The following is a 21,875-nucleotide window of genomic DNA, read 5'->3' as shown; positions in this document are numbered from 1 at the left end:
GTGCATAAATTATACTTCCATTTTTACTTTTTTTTACTTTTAGGTAATCAATAGTGACTTGTTTTTCCTTCAATAACAAGTTCCAAAAATGAGAAGGGGAAAAATTGAACGGACACAATTCAGGACAGAATCTGGAAATAACAGAAGAGGTTCTGTTATGGATCAGGAATTGTTTTAAGTAGCAGTATTCAAAGTTTTGGAAATAAATTGATCTCTAACTGTAGGGATGTGGAAAGTAAAGCTCCCCAGGATTAGTATTGGGATCTTTGCTTTGGTAATAGGCTTATAAACAATATAGAGTTAGTAGGGGTGAGCAGTGTGGTGACTAACTTCTCAAGGGCATTTGTATGGGCTCTGTGGAAAACAGGATTCTGGACTGGAAAGGCCTTTGGTGTAATCCAGCAGGACTGTTCCCAACCTTTTTTCCCCCTCAGTCATCCACTACATTCCAAAATGGTAATGTTTTCCTTCATGTTACCCAATATTCCTCTGCTGTAAATAGAATTGAAACAATTTCTACACAGGAAAAATAATAATTGCCTAGGGTGCCATAGGTTGAAACTAAAAGGAAAAAGTTCTCAGTGAATATTCTTGATGAGGTGAGTGAATGTTTTTGGTAACTGAAGTGATAAATCTGATTATGCCTTGAAGCATAATTACTAACTTGGAAGTCTTTTGCAGAGCCATAGCTACGTGATCTTGTGCCCTGGCAGAACCCTCCAGATTGCGCCCCTTAACCATGGACAAGTTAACTCTTCCACCTCTCCTCCACATACCCCTCCACCCATTCAAGTCACCCTCTATTTAAAACCATTTCTTAAGAGGCAATAATCAATATTTATATTTATGGACATATTTTTGCACCCCCCAAACACCTTCACCCCTGGCAGGGGCCCACCTTGCCACACCCTAGCTATGTCCTGTTTACAATAACTGCAGAAGCTCATCGTCCTGGTGGTACCTTTGACATCTTAATGACTCTTGCAGCTTCTTTTTAAAAAAATAAAAAATAAGCCAGTTGGATTAAGTATTAAGTTCTGTGTTAATGTTTTTTCTAATTCTTTGATGAAAATAATTACAAAATGCAGAAAATGAACTCAAAAGGGTTCCCATTATCTCTCATGGGTGTGTTTTACTTCAAAAGAAGTAGGAGATTGTTTTATGTGGCACTTAAGAGTTTCAGCAGTGTTGCTCAGCATGGAGGCAAAAGAGCCGTGTTCCTTGTTGTTGACCTCAGGGCATCGCCTCCTGTAATGTAATCTAGATGTCATTTCGAGGCCTGCGTGTTTCATTATAAGCTAGGCAAGGAAACATGAATCCTCGTGCTTTCCTTATATTAAATGAACATCATAACCAATTAGCTCAGTCAAAGGCACCAGAATTGTTCTTTCAGATTGAAGGCTTGCTGCTGTCACCACCACTCACTGAATATAATCATTACACCAGCTGAGAAAATCGGAAGAACTTAATTAATATAGTGTTGCAACACAGTTGGCTGTAAGCGAACAACATGGCCACAACAAGGGCTCCAGTGTGTCTGGATCTCCATAAAAACACCCTTCGATTCAGAGATACAGGATGCTAGAACATAGCAACTGTTGTTGCTTTGAGGCTTTCAGGAAGAATGCTGATTTTGTACCATTGGTTAAAAGAGAAAGTGGATCAGAATATCTTTACTGTGAATATGAAATAATACCCGATTTGGGCTTTCGCTGCTTTTGGAAGGCTTTCCATTGTTCTTTAAAAAGTGCATGAGGCACTGCACATTAATATGCAACTCTCGAGTCTCCATCAGTCTTTACTCCTATCATATAATTCTGGCCATTCCCTATCCAGGAAACTGAACAAAGCATATGACCAATGCATCAAGCACAATCTAACCCCATTGAGGCTGTAGCCCTATGTACACCTGTCACTAGGAAGCAAATTAAATTCAGTTTAGTTGGAATTATTCTCGAGTAAAAATTCTTAGAATTGTATTTTAAGTCCACGATTCTCCATCCTCTTAAGACTGTTAAAAAACTATAGAATGGGGTTTCCATCTTGTCTTCTTCTAACCTAAAGCATTTCACTCACTAGAAGTTTGCACACCACTGAGATTTTTTCTGTTGACTAATGAAGTGGATATTGCTTTTAAATTCTTTGTGAACATGTAGTCAGTGCTAGGTGGATGGTTGCTGCAGTATGGAACAGTGTATAAGAAACATTTCCTTGTGAGTTCCATACCTTCAGTTTTGAATGTATTTGACACTCTCCCATGGATCAGAAAACCCTGAAACATTATTGAATCCAGGAGGCAGGACTGGACAAAGACATTTTGCCACCTGAGGCAAAACAGAAAATGCTGCTGCTGCTTCCCCAGCACTTTTTTTGCTGCTGCTGTGCATGGTTCTGCCTCTTCCAGGCCTTCCTTCTGCCAGTGCTAGCTTCCTCCTCCTTGTAACTTGATGGCTGCAGCGGCTGTGAAAAGGCATTTCCCTTTTTAGTTTTTCAGCAGCCACAAGGGAGACAAGTTGCACTCCCTCCTTCACACCACTGCCGCCTGAGGCAACTGGAGGCGGACCAGGGAAACCCCGATGTGCAGAAGGTGAGGTTAAACATAGGAGATAGGAGAGCAGCAGGCAACAGTGGCTGCACTCTTCACAGGCGGTGCAAGAAGTGCAGGGAAGATGAATGGCAAGGCCTTGCGGAATATCTCCACTCTCACTGAGTTTCAGCGAAAGGGGGGGTGCCTCAGGCAGCAAAACATTCTACTGCCTTTCACAGCAGGGGAACAGCAAACTGAATCTGTTAAAGGCTGCAATCCAGCGTGAAGATTAACATGCTGGTAGAGAGGACAGTGTTTCCTTGCTCTACAGCAGGGGTCAGCAACCTAAGGCCCATGGGCCACAAGTGGCCCACGGGGGTCATTTAACCGGCCCACGAGCCGCCCCTGAACCGAGCTGCCCGCTCGGCAAGTCCCCGCGCGCTGCACTAAACCAGAACAGCGCAGTGCAGGGACTCATCCGCAGCTCTGAAAACCACGTCTGCGCAGACGCTGGGAAATGCAGGTGCATGCGCTTACAATCTGCAGAGGGATCTCCGCTGGAGTGAACCGGCCCAGGTAAACCTTGCCAACCCCTGCTCTACAGAGTGTCTTTCCCTGTGTTGCAGGGCTCAGCAATGCTTTATAGTTGTTAAAAATAGGTTTCACCAAAGGCTTTTACATTTGACCTGAAGAGCATTAAGTAGAATGAACCAGCCGAATCACATTTCTCACAGTAAAATGAGAAATGCAGGGTAGGGAGATTGTAGTTCTATGGCTTATGTTTAGAAAACAGCTCAAGAGATTGGTTTGAAGCTCGGTAGCATAGGAGAGGAAGGTTTGAGGATGGTCTGTACTGAATTTGGTGCATATACTGAATTTACTGAAATGATAAATTTCTTACTTTGAATGAAATAGGATTGAACTATTTAAATTAAAAATTCCAATCATTAATCATTTATTATTTCAGTTTTATAACCTGCCCTTCTTCCGCAAAGGGAGCCCAGGATGGCTCGAGAAAAAAATGGCATAAAAAAATTTGTAAAACAACATTGTAATGTAATGATAATCTTCAAATGCTGCTTAAAATAAAGAAGATTTAGCTATTGCTTTGCACTTTGCAACTGGGTAGAAAAAACATCCATACAAAGCCCAAAAGCACCCTGAGAGACTACAGCTGGGCCCCATCCTTTTTGGTGTCCCAAACAACAGAATCATACCCCTGTGTGGTGTGACTTAAGGGATGTCAATGCCCAGTGAATGAAATCGGCAGATGTCAAAGTTGAAACATGCTTAAATTTTTATTAATCTTAAGAAACAAGAGTGAAAAGGAAAGCAGTTTTATCTTTGTCAAAATCACATGCCTGCTGACACTATACAAAACACTCCTTCTGTAGCAAAGGTTGCTCAGTAATTTAAAAGATAGTTGCCAAAAAATAAACAGCATTGCACAGAAAATTTGAAGCAGAAGTTTAGTTTTCTACAGTACAATGTTATACATTTCTATCATTTTATTATATTTATAGGGATCCTTGGAGGGTTTTCTAAATGCACTTGTTTTTGTAAATAGCTAGCCAAAATGACCAAAAATGATCATGCAGGAAATAGAACATTAATTTGGTTAGGCAGCTGACCAAGAAAAAGGCTACTATTGACCTTTTCAGGGACATAGTGAGAGACATGAAGTAGCATTTAGATGGCGACTCGTTTCAGCTGCTTTGGAACATGTTGGGTTCTTTTTCCTGTGACGAATGCAAATTCACTACTTTTTCCTCTTCCTGTAGCTAAATTTTGGATTGTGGAATGCACGCAGTCATGCACTGACACTCGTCCACGTAGATGTAGTCATAGTCAATGTTTTTGCCATCCTGGCATGTCAAGGTCACCTTTCTCCTATGGCTCTTGAGCTCCTGGCAGCAGGTACACTCACGTTGCATTGCATTTGCCTCACTGGAATACCTGTCCAAGTGAAATACATTAGATTAGAAGTTTTCCTGAAAATGTGACTCTGCCACATTTAGCAGTCTAGGCTCACTGTTAGATCTCACTATTCCCAGCTTAGATTTACCAAATCCCAATGATTGGCTTTAAGAGCAGGAGGTTTTTGCCTATCAAAACAGGCTTAGGTGAAGTGCTGATTTTAAAGAAATGTGTTTGCTTTCAAAGCTTCTATTTATAGTTTTTGTTTCATGAGCAATTTGGTCCTCAACATGCTACCAAACCAAGGGAGGAACCAAAGCAACATGAGGAGTGGAGGAGTGGGGATGCAAAAGGCTACGTCTACATAAAACACTTTCCTTTCACATGATTCAAGTTTTACTTCCAAACCAGAATATGGGAAGGGAAACAGATCTGGGGAAATAAAAGTGTGTTATGGATTGGGATTGCCCCTCCAATATTCCTGTAGGAACAAACCAATGTTCCTACACATAGATTGAAGAATCTGTGCACAGATCAGGATTCTCTAGTTCTGCCACATGGATAGACGGAAAATCAGGGAAACAAGTACATGGAAACAAGATACTTTGTGAGTCTGGGTGTTTGAAATTAATGCACCTGAATGCTGCAGTGTCTAAATTGGAATAGTGATCCAACCCACTTACAACTTGTCTGTTGTTTAATAAGAATGATTGAAATACTGTTGTATATTTATTTTGCTTCTAATGTTTTGAATAAAGCACACTAAAATTAGTACAGTTTGTCCCAAATGTAAAAATAACAATAATAAAGAATACATCATTTCTCCTGTATGTAGTTGTGTAAAGTGTAGAATCAGGATGACAGTCTTTTATTCAATGACTGGCAGTTAATACACACACAGGAAATGATCACATGTACAACACTTCATGTTCCAGCTCTGGTGAAGATTATTTCTGAATCTGGGACTAAACCAAATTCAGCATCCTGTTGTGCAATGGACTTTCATGTCTGCAAATGGGAACTTCCCTTTCCTCTGCTCCCCACTCCAGTCTCCTGTGCACTCCTAAAGTCTGTTCCAGAGGGCTTGGGGGCCCTAAACAACAAATTTGAGGGGGCACAGGGAGGAGGAGAGGAAGGGGAAGTCCTGTTGCATCCACTGCAGTGACACTGGATTTCTCCCCTGGTTTTTTATATTAGGGACACAATGCAATTTTGAGAGCCCAAGCAGCAAGCTGAAGGGAAATAATGGCACTGATAGATGCTACATACACACCATGCATTGAAAGCAAATTTTCATCCCAAAAAACAATCCTGGGGTTGGTTTATATTCCCCTCCCAGAGTTACTATTTCCAGCACCCTTAACAAACTAGGGTTCTGTGTACATTGTCATAATGACAGAATGTAATCAGCGTACTGGTGTATTCACATACAAGAGCTGAGAGTGCTCCTGCTTCAAAATGCATATGAAATTCACTGTGAGGACCTTTGTAATTTTCTGCTTGGTATGACTTGAATATCCCAAAATGACGTGGATAAATGGATAGGACTTTTTGTCACTTACTTTGAAGAGCTTGGACAAGCCCCTTCACAGTAGGTCAGTTCCACAACTTCAGAAGATATGCATTCACTCTGACGTATAAGAGTTTGGTTCTTGTGAACCTTGCAGTCATTCGCTGAAAGAAAAAGAGGTGTGTGCGGGGGGGGGGGGAATCAATAAATATCATGTCATAATGTTCACTGATGTGGATTTCTACCTCTGGCTACAGATGAGCTACAGAACAAAAGAGTCATATAGACATATGGCATCAAAGGGTAGGCTTAATTTAGGTCTTTAGTAATAGATAGCACTCTGCTAAATGCTATTTATAGACAGTTTCTTGTAGGTAGGTCTGTTTTTCAAAGCAACCATAGTTTGCTACTTGCCTGCTGTGCTGCTTCCCTCAGGCATCTGATTGGCTACTGTGAGAAAAGGCTGCGGGACTAGATAGGCCATAAGCTTGATCCAACAGACTCATCTTATGAAGACTCAGTGCAAAACAAGACTTTCAGCAAAAATAAGTAGGACAAACTACAGCTGCAGGTTTCAGAAGAGGCTTCTCTCCATCTCAAACAATATAAGAAGGTTAGATAATAGGAGATGGTTCTTAATCTAAATAGAGTTAAGCTGGACCTAGGCACAGTATTGTTCAGTCATTTGTTGTAAAATGCCCTAGTGATCAAAAAGGTAAGCAAAAACTTCACTTACTTTTAGGTTTACATGTTTCACAGCAGCCATCAGGAGTCAGTTCAAGTTCATGCTATAGAACAGGAAAAGAAGGTTGTTGTTGTTTTAAAAAACAAAACACTACTGCTGCATGCAAAAGTGGGAACTTTCTAGTACAGTGGTACCTCGGGTTAAGTACTTAATTCGTTCCGGAGGTCTGTTCTTAACCTGAAACTGTTCTTAACCTGAAGCACCACTTTAGCTAATGGGGCCTCCCCTTGCTGCCGCACTGCCGGAGCACAATTTCTGTTCTCATGCTGAAGCAAAGTTCTTAACCCGAGGTAATATTTCTGGGTTAGCGGAGTCTGTAACCTGAAGCGTATGTAACCTGAAGCGTATGTAACCCGAGGTACCACTGTACTGGATTTGCACCGTGCCCTTACAGACCCCCCAAGTGTCCCTATATCCGTTGTCCAGGATAAGTCTGACAAACAAGTATTGTTTATTATTTTAAAACTGGTGACAGTGATTGCACATGATATCTTACTCAAAAACGGCTTGAGAACTTATTGTCTGAGCTTTAACATAATTAGAGCAGAAATGATTATAAATTAAGAATGGGGAAAAGAAAACTTACAGATTCACACTCCTCTGGATGAATGATGGGACATTTCCTTTTAGATTGGACCAGAATGAATGTATCATTCATTTGCTCACATTCGTAGTAGCTGCAGTTATTTCCTCCTGGTGGCCAAATATCACCAGGCTGTTGTCATGAATAAAACACAGCATTATTCGTTTTGTTTTCAAGTTTTAGCATACCAAATATACTCTAAAATTAGCTAGATTGCCACTGCCCACAATCACATCTCATTGGTTCAGGACATGTCACAATTTATTCTAACCCTCATTTTCCATAGCAACTCTGTAGTTATAATTCTAAACACGCTTGTTGGAAATTGGTATTTTTTTCTTAGACGCAGGTAAGTGGGCTTTGGCTTTGCATGTGAGATATACTGCATGTGAGATATATTGCCACATTACCAAAACAACATTTGAACTTGCATCACCTGACATCCAAATCCAATACATCCTAAATATATTTGAATGATGAGAAATAATCAGAACTTAGAGCAGTCAAGGCTGCTTTTAAATGCTACTAAATCAATTCAAAACATGACATTAATGGTAATGAACAATTCTACCTTGTCCTACTGATTCTAATATTAACTGGGGTAGGGAACCCGCAGTCATTCAGATGTTGCTGAACTACAATTCTGATCATCGCTGACCACTGAGGTTGAAGAGAGTTAGAATCCAACAACATTTGAAGGGCCACAAGTTCCCCACGCCTGATTTAAGCACTAACTCAGGTAGTCTGGCAACTTGGATCTCACTGGACCCAGCTTGACCTCAGTGCTTGATAAACACCAGGCAATTGCATAATCAGGTTTAACTAGCTAGCTTTTTATTTTGTGATTGGGCACCACCTATTTAGGGAGCAACAGATTATTTGCAGGATCAGATTCTTCACCTCCTGCAAGTGACTCCCATTATTTTGGGTGCTAGTTTCTGTGTTTCCTTGTTTGATGTCTCACAGCTCACTAGATCCTTAATCCACAGAACTTTCACATGCTTTCCTTTTGACCTTCTAGCTAAGTCGTAGATGAGTTCTCAAATATCAGGTAGACAGTTGCTGCCATGAGAGCCATGCTTACAGATACTGAATGACCATTCAAATCCCCACAGAACTGCCTGTTCAGCTTAGCCTGTTCACATTTCAGTCATTTACTTGGACCCCTCAGTGTTTATTTGTGTATGCAGTGTAGACTTTGGTTCTCTAAATTCATGTGTCCCAATTTGAAAAGAAGGCCAAGAATGAGCAAAAAATATGCTTGAGAACGCCTACAATCATCATTGTCAGTTGGGTAAAGAAAGAAGAAGAGTGAGAATACATAATTACCTGTAGTATCTCGGTGGTTTCATTCATGTTGATTATGCATGCGTTCTGGACACACTTTCCACAACACTCCCCAGCTTCTACCTGGTACTCGTAACCCTGTTTGGCAGACAGGAAAAGTTAACCATGCATGATACGTGTGGAAGAGGCAGCCACCTGCAATGATTAAGGCTGCAATCCCAACCCCACTTAGTTTGGGAAAAGACCCACTGAATTCAATAGCACTTACTTGTGTACAGACGTAAGTTAGAATTGTTCTGTTGGGAAAGAAGCAGTAATAGGGGAACTAAAGATTTGTGCTTACCTCTTGGCAATCCTTATCACATGTAACTGGTTGACATTTTACAAGGTTTGTATTGGAGTCTGGGTCCTTTTCAGAGCTGCAGACACATGTTTCACAAGGCTTGCTAGGAACAGGCATTTCAGCCTGAGAAAAGTCAAAGAATAGCAGTTGTATTTATAAACAGAGTGTATAAAGCAACTTTGTGAACCAAATATCAAATTCTTTTTAAAGATTTCTAACATACAAAATGTTTTCAACTCCTTTATTTCACTTTATAAGAACTCCATTAATATTCTAAATAAGCAATCGGGGAACAGAAAAACGATGAATGAAAGCAACTTATCCAAGGCCACCAAGTGGGTACAGAAACGAGCAAATATTTGAAGCCACGTTTCTAAGAATCCAATATACTTCTGTGGAAACATCCTTGATTTTTAAACTATTAATTCCTGTTTTATATTGCAACTGTGTTTGCCATAGTTACGCCAATATTATATTTGCATTTTCCTAGGTAAACATGTAAAGTGTAAGAAGAAATATATGTCTAATAGGGTTGCCAGCTTCTTAACCAACCTCAGCTGCTGTGTTTAACAGCCATGTGATCTAGAGAGATACGAAGGTATAATGTTCATTTCCATGCTGTGAAAAGTTTCAGCTGTTAATTTTCTAAAGTCAAGCTGCTGTTAATTTTCTAAAGTCAAGCTGCTGTTAATTTTTGAAAGTCAAGCTGCTGCACCAGAGCAGGTCAGATGTTTTTCTAGATATTTGGCAAACCTAACCTAAACCTGCCAACCTAAAGTGGCCATTCCTTGGCATGCATCCTTGAGTATTTCGTAATGTGGTTCTGACTTTCACACATGAGATGTTTACTGTGGGAAATGTTGATACAGTCCCAATGCAACCCAAGAAAAATATGATTGTGAAGCAGCACACTCATATCATGATTCATGATATATTGTGAGGTCAAAAATTATGAAACAATATCACAATATGGATTTCAAGCCAGTTTTGGATGATATTTTTATATATTGTGCAGCCGTACCCAGGATCCACATTACATTGTCATCAACATATCAACCCATATTCCCCCCATCTTTAATTCAGATTTACTTTTTCCACAGAAACTCTGCTAGGTTAAAAAAATGTTGTCAATGACCCATTTGCGATATCTCAACAACCTGTTTCTAATACTAAGCTCCTGTCTAAATGCATCCCCAAACTACCCATTATTAGAAGACAGAAAACAGTGGCTTGAGTGGCCTCAATGAATTGCTTTTCATCTGGCAGAAATATCTGCCCATTGTCAAACATTTTCCATAGTTAATGAAGCGGTGTCCATTTGAAATGGCCATTTAAAAACTTCCCTGTCTGGACACTTAAGTGTAGGTGGTTTAAATAATTTAGTATGATTTGCACTTTTACTCAAAAAATGCTTGCTTGGGAAGTCCCCCCTCCCCCGCCCTCTGTAGTATGGCCTCAAGTTCAAATTCTTAACTTTGAAGTTTACATTTTATTTTGCACCTTTCCCAACCTAAAGTGCTCAAAGCGGCGTACAAAGGAACATTTTAAACGGTCAGAAGCCAATAGAACAGTACAGTAAATTGATTTGTTTGGCCCCCTAGTGCCCAAAAGTTGAAAGGATTTCTTGAGGGGGAAATTGGAACTGAGCCCGTTTTGAGGCCTGCTCTCTGGAGAACGGTTCCAAGATGCCACAGGCCAAAAACGGCAAAACCCCCAAATAAAACCGGTTATTGTTCATCTCACTGGCATATATACATTATGCTGGTGATGGAGGCCTACTGGATACATCAGTCTCCCTGAGCGCTGCGTACTTTGTAAGCAGCAGTGTGACTGGAAAAATGCCTGCTTTTGGGATGATGCAGCCAACTCAACAGCACAGCTATCAGTGAAGATTTGCACATGCAAATCATTGCATGGTTTAGGCAGGGAGGTGCAAGCCGTGGCCCTCTAGGTATTGGGCTCCAACTACCACCAGCCCCAGTCAGCATGCCCAATGGCCAGCGAGGGTGACAGGCAAGGATATTTTTCAGCCGGAACTTGCCGGAACTATGTTCTAGCGCCTCTCAGGTGGGTGCCATTGCCATTTTCCTCCTCTGGAACACCCTCCTCAGGAAAGCTCACCTAGCACTGACTTCAATGTCTTTTTGGTACAAAGCCAAAATAATATTCTTTTATCTCCCCAGAACCTTATGGTGTTTTATATTATGTGGTTTTAACATCTGTTCTTATTGTTTGGCGGTTCTGCCATTTCACGTTCCTTTTTGGTTGTTTTTAGCTACTCTTGAGAACCTGCACAGTTGAAAGGTATAATAAATATGTCTGAAAATCAGTATATTAAAAAAAAGCATGCTCAAACAGCATTGCTTTGACTTGACAGGTACCCCTTGAAATTAATTTCAAAGTCCGGCTGCTGCTACTGCTACTGCTGTTGCTACAGTCTCTGCCTATGACTGAAAAGGGAACAATAGAAAAGAAGGATTTTAATCTGTGTACATAGTATATGTAGACATAAAACTCGCATTCTTACCCTGTAAAGTGTTCCATTGACAAGACAGACATCTGGGATTGGTACTGAAAACAGAAACAGATAATTACTTTAAAATATGGTGGGGAAATTATGTTTATAAGGTCCATTCCTGGATCCTCATCCCCCTAGGCTTTCTTCATTTCACCTGCCTAAATTAAGTGGGTGGGGGATCAATTTGATGTTGCTATTGTTTCACAGCTGGGAGGCAGATATCCTTGCTGATCTAGTGCAGATCAACCAGAGATCTACATCCACCTTTTGCTGACTCCAGCTTTAAATATGGTAACTTATCTGACAGGGAAACTCTTTGAAAGAGATTGGGGGACGGGGAGAAGAGAGTAAGGTGATACCTCATTGCTCACTTGACTGTTGGATATAATCCTTTCTGTGCAAAAGTGAAAGGAGATACATGAACACTTTGCGTGTGTATTTATTTATTGCTTAAGGCAATGTGTATAAGTCCCTCCCACCACACACACACAGACACACACACACTTTTACCATCACAACAATCCTGTGAAATGGATTCAGGTGAGAGATAAAACTGTAAAGAACATTTGAAACATGTTCTTTCCCTCAGGGAATGTTAGGCACTGTGGTTTGTTAAAGGTTGCCAGGAATTTTAACTGTGAGGGGTAAACTACAGTGGCCAGAATTCTTTTGGAGGAAATAATGTGCTTTAAAGGTATTTTGTGTACACAGTGACTGGCCCGAAGTTACTCAATGAGCTTTGCGGCCTAGTGGAATTTTGAAGATGAGTTTCTCCAGCTTTTAGTCTGACACTAGTCCAAGGTGGCTTTGAAGTGTAGTTTATACTGTTTGACGCTGCACTCCAGAATGTGTCTTCAGTTTCTAAAATGTTTTAATGGCAACATTTTTGTTTGTTTGTTTTAAGGAGGGGAGTGTAGAATGCTTCCACTGTACGTAAATTATGTCTGGGTTCAGCCTAGCTTGATGTTTTAATCTCTCTCATCTACTTTCTCTCTCCACATGTCAGAATGCTAGCACTTACTACAGGGAAAGCTGACACAGCAGTCTCCTTCAAGCAGGACTGGGGTTGCCTCGTATCCAAGTTCACAAGGTTTCTTTTCGTTGGAGCAGGTAGTAGTATTGCATTCTGTGGAATAATCAGAAAACATAACAGAGCTGAAGAAGCAAGTCTAGCACCCCAGCCTTAAATGTTTAGACCAGCAAATATTCCTGTGGTGCTAGGACAATAATCCTATTCAGTATCATGACTGGTGGGTGAAAGTGTACTGGGGTGGGGTAGGTATGCACGAGGAAGACCAGCATGGCTCCCTCCATCAGCCAGAGAAAAAACAGCTGAAGGAGGTTTGACACATACATACCCACTCACCGCCCAACACGTCACACGCTAGTATTGTAGAGCTGAAGGACAGCATACTCCAGGGCATTAAAAGCTGCTAGAAGTTTACTCCCCTTGCCTCCCAAGCTGGCCATCGTGGCAAGTGGAAGAACCAGCCAATCCCCACCCATCCACGATCCACAATAAGCTTGTTTCACCCCTCCAGGCTAAAAAGAACAGTAAGATCCAAGGTCTGAGTATGCCTCCCCCCCCCCCCCGCCCACCGCTTCCTTTCCCTCTCATGCCAGGTCTGTTATATGTCAAGACCTAGGGCAGGGACTGTCTTATTACTGATCATTGTAAGTTTTGCTGCAAGCCTTTTTCTGGCTAACAGGTGGACTAAAAATGCATTAAATAAATAAATACATTTCAGAATTGACTTAGCTTGCCTTCAGATCATATTGTAAAGGAGGGAAAGGAGACTAGCAAATCTCCTGTTTCTGACAAGTCCTCCAGTCCTAAGCAGATTTCTGTCAAAAATTCCTACTAAGGTTGAAGGACATACTGCCAAGTTTATGTATGTAGGATTGCAGGTTAATTGTAGTAAAGCTCTTTTGACCATACGGTGAGCAAAGCAAAGCATCCAAACCCAGAGATTTAACTCTTTATCTGCCTGTCAGTCCCCATATGACAAGAGAAAATGGTGGTTTTTTTTGGTATTTTTTACAGATTGCTCTGTGTGGTTATTTACTATAGAGATAATTAAGTTGGGATAGAATTGTGCAACTGATATTACCTGCCAACATGTAATGCTGTCTAGATGTCTGTGTTTCCCCCTCAACCAAAGCAACAGTAACCATAATAGCACAAATTGTTTCATCAACAGAGGGCAGAATTGGATTGATTGGCATTGGCTATCAATAAATAATACATGCAAATACGTACTGCATTGAAGTTCTGGACAGCACGGGTCTTTTGGTGTCAGCACAGGGACAGGCACAAACCCTTCTTTCTCACATTTGGGTGGTTCCGATGACACACAGGTCTGTGGCTTGCACTGGACGCTCTCAGTCAATGGGTCACAAATACACTCTTGACAGTTGCTCTTCCATGAGGAGCCAGGCTATATGAAAAAGAAAGCAAATCAGTTAACACTGTATGGCAGCAATGAAACCTATCATCATCTGCTTACTTGTCAATTATTAGACCTTAAGCTTTCTTTAGAAGGGGCACCTAGTTGATCTTAAGTTTCCTGTAATATCAAACTTACGGTAACTGTGCAATAAGCTTTGGACCAGAGCCATACAATACAACTTGAAGGTGCTTCTTAAGGATTGTTTCCACCACCCCACAAATGGCTATAAAAAGACTTCCTTAAATTATAAGATGCAGAAAGTTATGCTGAACCAGGTTAAATTTCCTTCTAGGCTGTTTCAGGGAGATGCACATATATAGCATTGGTTCTATATGTGCCTTCGGCATGGCCTTCTGAGTCCTCTGAAAGTCTTCTTGGTCTTCTTCTGAAACCCAAGCAAAGTACTTATGATGGAGACCACAACCTCTACCAGCTGCTATTTTAATTTCCATCACTTCCATGCAAAGTCTTTCTTTGAGATCACAAAGTGTTGCATTAGATGTTAGTCCTACTCAGAATAGACCCATTGAAATTGATGGACATGACTAAGTTTGGCCCATTAATATTAGTGTGTCTAATCTGATGTTTCAAAGGCTTCAGGGGACAACTGGTGTACCTCTCAATCCAAAGGGGGCTGGAAAGTGTGCTGGAGAATCCATCTCACAGCTATAGAGCCCAGGAGAGGCTGGTATTTCAGACTATGTCTGCTTCTCCTTCAGAAGCACTTCTATGTTTCTGACCAGCTCACTATTTCTGCATGTTGATAATAATTATCTGGATCTACTGGTACATGCCAGTTATGCATACCAAAACTACAAATCTTTTTGCTACAAAGAAAAGTTTCAATGACTTCTATTGCTTTCTTTTGGTTGTTCTCCAACACACACACACACACACACACACACACACACACACACACACGGTGTATAACAATAACAAGAAACTAAACAAAATAAAATAAAATATTGTGAATTCTCTCCCTCCCCACATGACTTTACCCTCCCTCCTAAAATCTGAAATGATCTCCGACTCCTACTACAATATAAAATGATGCCCTTGTCTGGTAAAGCAGATGTTTAGCACTAATAATAACAGTTTGCCGCCTTGTGAATGTATGTGCAGGGGTGCAGGGTATTGCAGTCATAGTGGGTCCAATTATTAGTCCCTTGTCAGTTCTGGATGATTCTCTATGTTGCCTGTGTATAGGCAACGGTCTAGGCATAATCTTTCCAAGTGAAATACTCACTGGTTTGGGCAATCCGTCTGGTCCCACGCAGCCTGGAAATAAATAAAGGCATAAGAATTCATACAGATCCCTTATATTCCATAAACATGTAAACTGCCTTAACTTTAACACAAGTTTCCTGTAGCCATTATTATGCAGCTTTTTCCAGCTAAGTAACCAGTTTATACAGAGAATTTCACCACATGCTGAATTTTTACAGGATTCTTCCTGGGTTGTTCTTTAAAAACATACCTCCATGCAGTATAATAAAAATACAGGCATAACAATACTGTATTAACCACATAGTAGTAAAACTTAATTTCATCACATGGAACGGAGCATTTATGTGTAACCACAGAAGGAAATGGATGCTGAGGATGCCATAGCATCCTGCTATTCTTCACCACTTGTGGCATGCCCCCTGCAGGTCAGCTGCTCATTTTGAGTTTACAGACATAAATTGAAATTACAGAAAGACATGCAAATGTTAGAAAAAGCTAAAGTTACCCTTGTGTTATTTAAGCCCTAATTATACACATGCACACACCTCTGAGCAGATAAGTAGAGGATTGCCCTTCCACATACCACCTCTAATGAGCTTCATAAGCTGTTTATTAGGGGCAACAGACCAGAAATAAAACATACAGGACAAGCATAGCATAGTAACAGCAGCTTAGAAAATAGAAACTAGCAAATAGACAAAATAGCAAATAGCTTCAGGTAAGCCCCTGGAAATAATCCTTCCAGCTTTGGGTGGTTAACTGACTTCTTATTGTCACAGCCACCAACAGAAATTTGACTGCTGTCTTTAAAACTTGTGGGATTTTATCTCCCAGCAAATGTTTAACATAGAATTGAGTTGACCTTCCTGGTAATTTGGCAAGTAAAGGGCCAATCATTTGCTGATGAACTCCAATACCTTTAATTATGCATCTGCTTTTGGTTTAAATTGACATAATTAGCCGATCAGGAATAGAGAAACTTACCACATGTTTTGACACAGATATCCGTGTATGTATTGAAGAGGATTTTGTCCTCTGGGCAGAAGCATCCTTCAGCAACATGCTCACTTGTATCTTTGGTTGGTCTGCAAGGAAAAGAAGAGCAGATAATATTATTTCCAGTTCTGTAATCAAACAGTTTAATAGCTTCAATGCTCACCTTCGTAAAAACACTATTTTTCTAAGGGATTACAGTATTTAAATGCAAAAGAAAATTGGCGCTTTCCTAAGAAGTAAATAAATACTGGAGCCATTCACTATAGATGGCATAATAAGAGACAACAGGTTAATTGCAACAGTTTATGTTAAGAGTAAGAATTGTGTGTTGGGAATCCGGTCAGCACAATAATTTGCATGTCTACTCAGAAATAAGTTTTTCAGGTCAATGGCACTTACTCTCAAGTAAGTGTGCATATGGTTGCAGATTAACAGCGCACTCTGAACCACTCAGGTCAAAAGTGCTGTAGGCTGAATCTGGCCTATGGGCTGTCACTTCTCCACCCCCAATTTAAACCTGTGAAAGCTAGTCTGCCAGGCCACTGTGCTCAAGCTGCAAACACTACACTAGAAGGAAGAAATCTTTGAAAGGATCTTTCTTAATCTATTTACAGTGGTACTTCAGGTTACATACGTTTCAGGTTACAGACTCCGCTAACCCAGAAATAGTAACTCGGGTTAAGGATAAGAACAGAAATCGTGCTCCGGTGGCGCAGCAGCAGCAGGAGGCCCCATTAGCTAAAGTGGTGCTTCAGGTTAAGAACGGTTTCAGGTTAAGAATGGACCTCCAGAACGAATTAAGAACTTAACCCGAGGTACCACTGTACAATGCTATCCAATTGCACTATGCATGGGATCAGGGTTGAAACAGAATCCCTTTTTTGAGCTAAGAACAAGGTAATGCGGAATAGTTATCCTGGCTTTAAACTCTTTTCACCTGCTCTGCTTTACTTAATTTGGGACGGACCCCACCTTTTAACACCCTTGACTTAAGGTAACCAAGCTGAATAGAGAGAGTTAAAGCTAGAATAACTATTCAACATTACCATGATTTATGGTATCAGGTAAGTATGCTAATCCATTTATGTGGCCTATACAGTATTTGTACTCTTGCCTCATTAATTTGTGCAGAGTACAAGCAAGTATGTGATTCCAGGGTACACGTGTTTAGCACCAAACATTAGAATTACCATGCCCTGGATTAGCCATAGGGATAGGGCCCGAAGAACCTGAAAAAGTTTATGGTGCCCTGGAGGACTGACTGGATCTTGAAACATCCTTGTAAAATGAGTAGAGTTGAAAGACCAAGGCAGGGACCTCTGTGGTGGGAACTGCTCAGGCTCTGGCAGGTTTAAAGTATCTACCAGCAAAGAATGCAGTTTAACCAGGGTTAAAAACCTGAAGCTGGCAATCATAATTATTTGGGGAGGAATTGACATGGAATTACTGACCATATAAATAGGTAAGAATGCATTTTTTAAAACAAATCCTATTAATTAATGCAACATTCCCCTAATAATTAACACATCAACTATCCGCTGCTGCCATACTTGGGACGATACTAACTAATTAAAGATCTTCATATAAAGATCTTGATATGACCTTTATACATTCACCATTTTCTAGCAAGTCATATACGTATTTCATATTTGTCTCTTATTCAAAGATACAAAAGTGCAGCCATTAGCATTCAGAGAGCTAATTATTTAGTTAATACATACCCATCATCACAGGTGACAGGGTGAATGGGGCCACATGCATTGTACACCTTATCTTTGGGGCAGTTGTATGCTGTATATAAGAGAATAAAATGTGTCATTAAAAAGCAGATTGACTCCAACATGAGGCAGAACTATGTATTACATGTTGTCATATTATGTTTTTCCCATTAGCTTTTTAAAAAAATCACATAAAGCATCTATGGTTGGCATCAGATTGAATGAAGGAGTGGCGTTTGCCAAGGCAAGGCACACCCACACCCAGAGGACTGTTGTAAGCCCCAGTGCATGCTCAATCCTGACCGACAAATGGAAATATCCATAGCTGAGACCATGGATTCAAGACAGACATCCACAGATGGATTCTAATCCAGTGGAGAAAACCTGTTGGTGGAAAGAGAAGGAGGCAACGTTTGCCAATTCCCCCATCCTCTTGCAGTGCCACCTCCCATGTTGATCTGGAGGATCCTCCAACCCTCTGGAGCAGTTTCAGAGGTTGCAATGGGCTTCAGGGAGATGGAGCAATTAGCAAAAGTCAACTTCCCTTCCCTTCTGGATTCAATCCACTATGAAGTGCAGAAGCTGAAATCTTAATTCTTGTGAAAAAAAGACAAAGACTGAGGGAAACAAACATGCAACTGAAGTTAGAACATGCTATTGTTCAGTTTGCATTGATTACTATTCATCTGCTGACACCGTTTTGAATGGTTGATTGATTGGTTCACTCAGCTATTATTGCTCTACGATAAATTGCTGCTCACTTTAGGATAAGCGAAAATACGTTGTCTTCCACTTACGGCATTTTCCTAGCGTCATGTTCCTCCAGTCAGTACAAACCCCTTTAGCTATGCAGAGGGAAGCATATATCTCCAAATTGTAGCAAGGCACAGAATCATTGGAAGACTGACAGGCTTCAAGGAGGCAGTCTTCATAGTATATTCTGGGAGGCAGAACCTTATGGCATTCTTCAAAGACACTTCAAATACAAAAGAATACATGGTTGAACTATGGCTCATAAATATTGCAATGTCCCCTTGCCACCCCATTTTCAGTATGAAACTGTGACTGAAAGGATAATATTCTTAGCAAATATGTACAGTACATTTCACAATGATATCAATTCTAGAAAGATCAGCTTTGTATTACTATGGAAGTAAAAATCCTACAGTGTTGCAATGTTACAGCTCTTTATGGTATGTAAGGTAGCCGAGATGCCTTGAAGATACTAAAACAATGCCATGCTTATTGTTGGATGGATCTTATGTTCTTTGTATACTGTGTTAGTTTTATGATGTTAGCCACCCTGAGCCTGGCTCTGGCTGGGGAGGGCGGGGTACAAATAAAAATTATTATTATTATTATTATTATTATTATTATTATTATTATTATTATTTTATATTATCTGTGAAATATAAGAATAATAAAGGAAAAGGGTGTTATCTATCCCTAGAAAACATTCCTGATGTCCTAGCAGTAGATAAAAACATAAGAATATAAAGTGAAAAGCTCTGCTGGAGCAGACCAAAGCTTTATCTTTCTAGTCCTGTGGTCAACCCATGGCTTATGTCCTGCCCACAAGCTGGACAGATGAGGTCATGTGCACAATGTCTTGGTGATGATTTTATGTTCCTATGTGTTCATCAGAAGTGGGTTTTTTTAAAAAAATAAAGTTGTCAAAGCGATAGCTTGCTCTGCAGGATCTAACAGCTGAAGCATTTGTAAAGACTGTGTTGAACTTACTCGCTCACAATCAGCTCACACAGAGGAGATGGAGTGGTGCAGGGTGTTGGTGCTGGTGTTGTCGTTCTTGGCTCATGCGGAGTTGTTGTTGGAGGTGATGTTGTTGGCACTCCATAGCAATGGGGCTTGTTTTTATCGTAGGTCTTCCAGTAGCTGGCCATTTCTGAGCAAGAGGAAGCTTCATGGCCGTTGGGGAGGCGGCAGTCATCTGTCTTGTCATTTGAACATACCCCTAGGAGGGAGAAAGGGTCGCATCGTAAGTGTGCTGAATATGCAGTATACATTAGTGTCACTCTGAATGACATTGAAATAACGAAGCGGACTTCCTAATTGAAAAAGCCATTGTTGCTATCATAAAGTGTACCTTGTATGCATATTCTGTTTCCTACTCTTCAGTATGGATATATTAGTCAAACCCAGGCTTCCTCAACCTCAGCTCTCCAGATGTTTTGAGACTACAATTCTCATCACCCCTGACCACTGGTCCTGCTAGCTAGGGATCATGGGAGTTGTACGCCAAAAACATCTGGAGGGCCGAGGTTGAGGAAGCCTGGTCAAACCATAGGTCCACCAAGCCCAATTAGGTCTACTCTGATGGGCAGCAGTTCTTTCTTCATCCCAAGAACTTTCAGATGTAGATACCAGGAACTGGACCTGGGATGGTCTAACACCACACACATGTGTTCGGCCATGGAGCTGTGGCCCCTCCCCCCAATGGTTAATTTTTCTTTATTGCTTTTCTAATGCTCCACATCTTCCTATGTAAAGAAATTTGTTTTGAAGGAATACCATTGTGAAAAAGGATTTGAATGGTTGGGGATGTTTTGATCCCTTTACTTACCACATTGCCCCTCTGTGTTATGCTGAAATAGGTCAAAGGGGAGTTTTACTGAGAAAGTGAGCCCGTTGAAAGATATAAAAGCTTGGAGTGCAGGGATTTCGACACTCATGACAGTTCCAGTACTGGTGACAGAAATACCATATTTGGTGAAATCTCCATTGACCAGCTCATGGTTGAAAAAAATCTGAAACAGCAGCACAAAAGAGGCAAAAGAATATAAATCTGGAGGATTCAGAGTCTTCCAGAGCACTTGAGGGCAATCAGTCCTGGCCATGCTGATATTTCCTAGCTGCCTGTTTTTATACTACTTTTAATACTGCAATGATTATTTTACTGTGTTATTGTATTTAATTAAAAACAGTAAGCCATAGTTTTTAACTGAAAACATACACACACACACATGTATATATGTGTGTGTGTGCGCGCGTATGTCATTGATTCTATAACCATTAACTGGAAGTAAAGTGCATTAAACTCAGTGGGGGCTTTCTTCTGAGTAGTCATTATAGAGATGCACAGTTTGAGGAATAGCATCTCAATCCTAAACATAATCTACACCATGGGATTAAGTAGCATTCCTCAAACAGGCACTTTGCCATGATTGTTATGTAAATTTTACAACCCATTAGCTGGTTTATAAATGTCATTTTGACATTTTTGTTTTGGTAAAAAATAATTATTGTAGGAAGCTGACACAGTTTGAGAAATCTGTGGCACACAGTACCTTGTTAATTCTCACTCCTTCATGCACTTCGCTGCTTAGCACAACTTCCATTGAGTTGTAATTTACAATGATGGCTCTGGAACAGGGCTGATTGTTAGTGACATCACAGAAATAATTGTCAAGCAAAACACTGAGGTTTCCATGTATATTCACAATCTCTTTCACCAAGATGTAAGTGCAGTTGTCATAGAAAGTGTAATAAGTTCCATCAAATGTCAGATAGTTAGCATCCCAACCAGTGCAAATACCTGTAACAGAAATCAAAAGATCAAATAAGGTTCACCTGGAGTATAGTCTTGAGCAAACCAGAGTAACCAAAGTAAATATACACTGTGAAATCATTGGTTATTATGCTGTTGCTTGTATTAACTTTGATGGGCTAGGTCCTAGTTTGGTACACCAATTAGAAAGTGGGAATAATAAGAGAATTCTAGGAGAGCAATGTTGATGGTGCAGATTTTGTGGTGAAACAACTGCCATAGCCAGAGTCCTGATGACTAGTGATAGCCAGGGCAGGAATTGGTTGAACCACAGCATTTTCTCCCTTACTCCTTTCCACTGAAATATTAAAAGCCACCCATTGACCTTTTTAGGAGTATGCTAGAGAAACAAGAGGTTTAGGCTTCTGCAAATCCATAGCCATCCCTGAAAGACCCTCAAAAGTCTCACCTCCCTCAATAAATGGAATTGCAACTGCATGACATTACACCTCCTGAGCTTTGTATGATACAGTCCTGTAAGTTAAATAT

The 21,875-nt window shown here is 40.5% G+C and overlaps 1 protein-coding gene across 1 annotated transcript in view; it reads right to left on the bottom strand.

Annotated features, from left to right (window-relative positions):
* Positions 1–3,806: 3,806 nt before the first annotated feature.
* Positions 3,807–21,875, bottom strand: part of LOC310672041 (mucin-5B-like) — a 62,875-nt gene continuing 44,806 nt past the window's right edge. The window contains exons 34-49 of the mRNA XM_083428572.1: positions 21,127–21,374; positions 20,403–20,586; positions 19,562–19,793; positions 18,619–18,797; positions 17,825–17,894; positions 16,092–16,192; positions 15,127–15,158; positions 13,691–13,868; positions 12,452–12,556; positions 11,440–11,483; positions 8,913–9,035; positions 8,612–8,707; positions 7,286–7,414; positions 6,691–6,742; positions 6,007–6,118; positions 3,807–4,483 (exon numbers count right to left, since the gene is read on the bottom strand). Of these exons, the coding sequence (XP_083284698.1) occupies positions 4,309–4,483; positions 6,007–6,118; positions 6,691–6,742; positions 7,286–7,414; positions 8,612–8,707; positions 8,913–9,035; positions 11,440–11,483; positions 12,452–12,556; positions 13,691–13,868; positions 15,127–15,158; positions 16,092–16,192; positions 17,825–17,894; positions 18,619–18,797; positions 19,562–19,793; positions 20,403–20,586; positions 21,127–21,374 (2,060 nt within the window). The 3' untranslated portion in view covers positions 3,807–4,308. The remainder of the gene's footprint in view (positions 4,484–6,006; positions 6,119–6,690; positions 6,743–7,285; positions 7,415–8,611; positions 8,708–8,912; positions 9,036–11,439; positions 11,484–12,451; positions 12,557–13,690; positions 13,869–15,126; positions 15,159–16,091; positions 16,193–17,824; positions 17,895–18,618; positions 18,798–19,561; positions 19,794–20,402; positions 20,587–21,126; positions 21,375–21,875) is intronic.

The sequence above is a fragment of the Podarcis tiliguerta genome (genome assembly GCF_965153285.1).
Source record: "Podarcis tiliguerta genome assembly, chromosome: 1".
Classification (NCBI taxonomy): Eukaryota; Metazoa; Chordata; class Lepidosauria; order Squamata; family Lacertidae; genus Podarcis; species Podarcis tiliguerta.
This window is presented reverse-complemented; position numbering and strand designations above follow the sequence as displayed.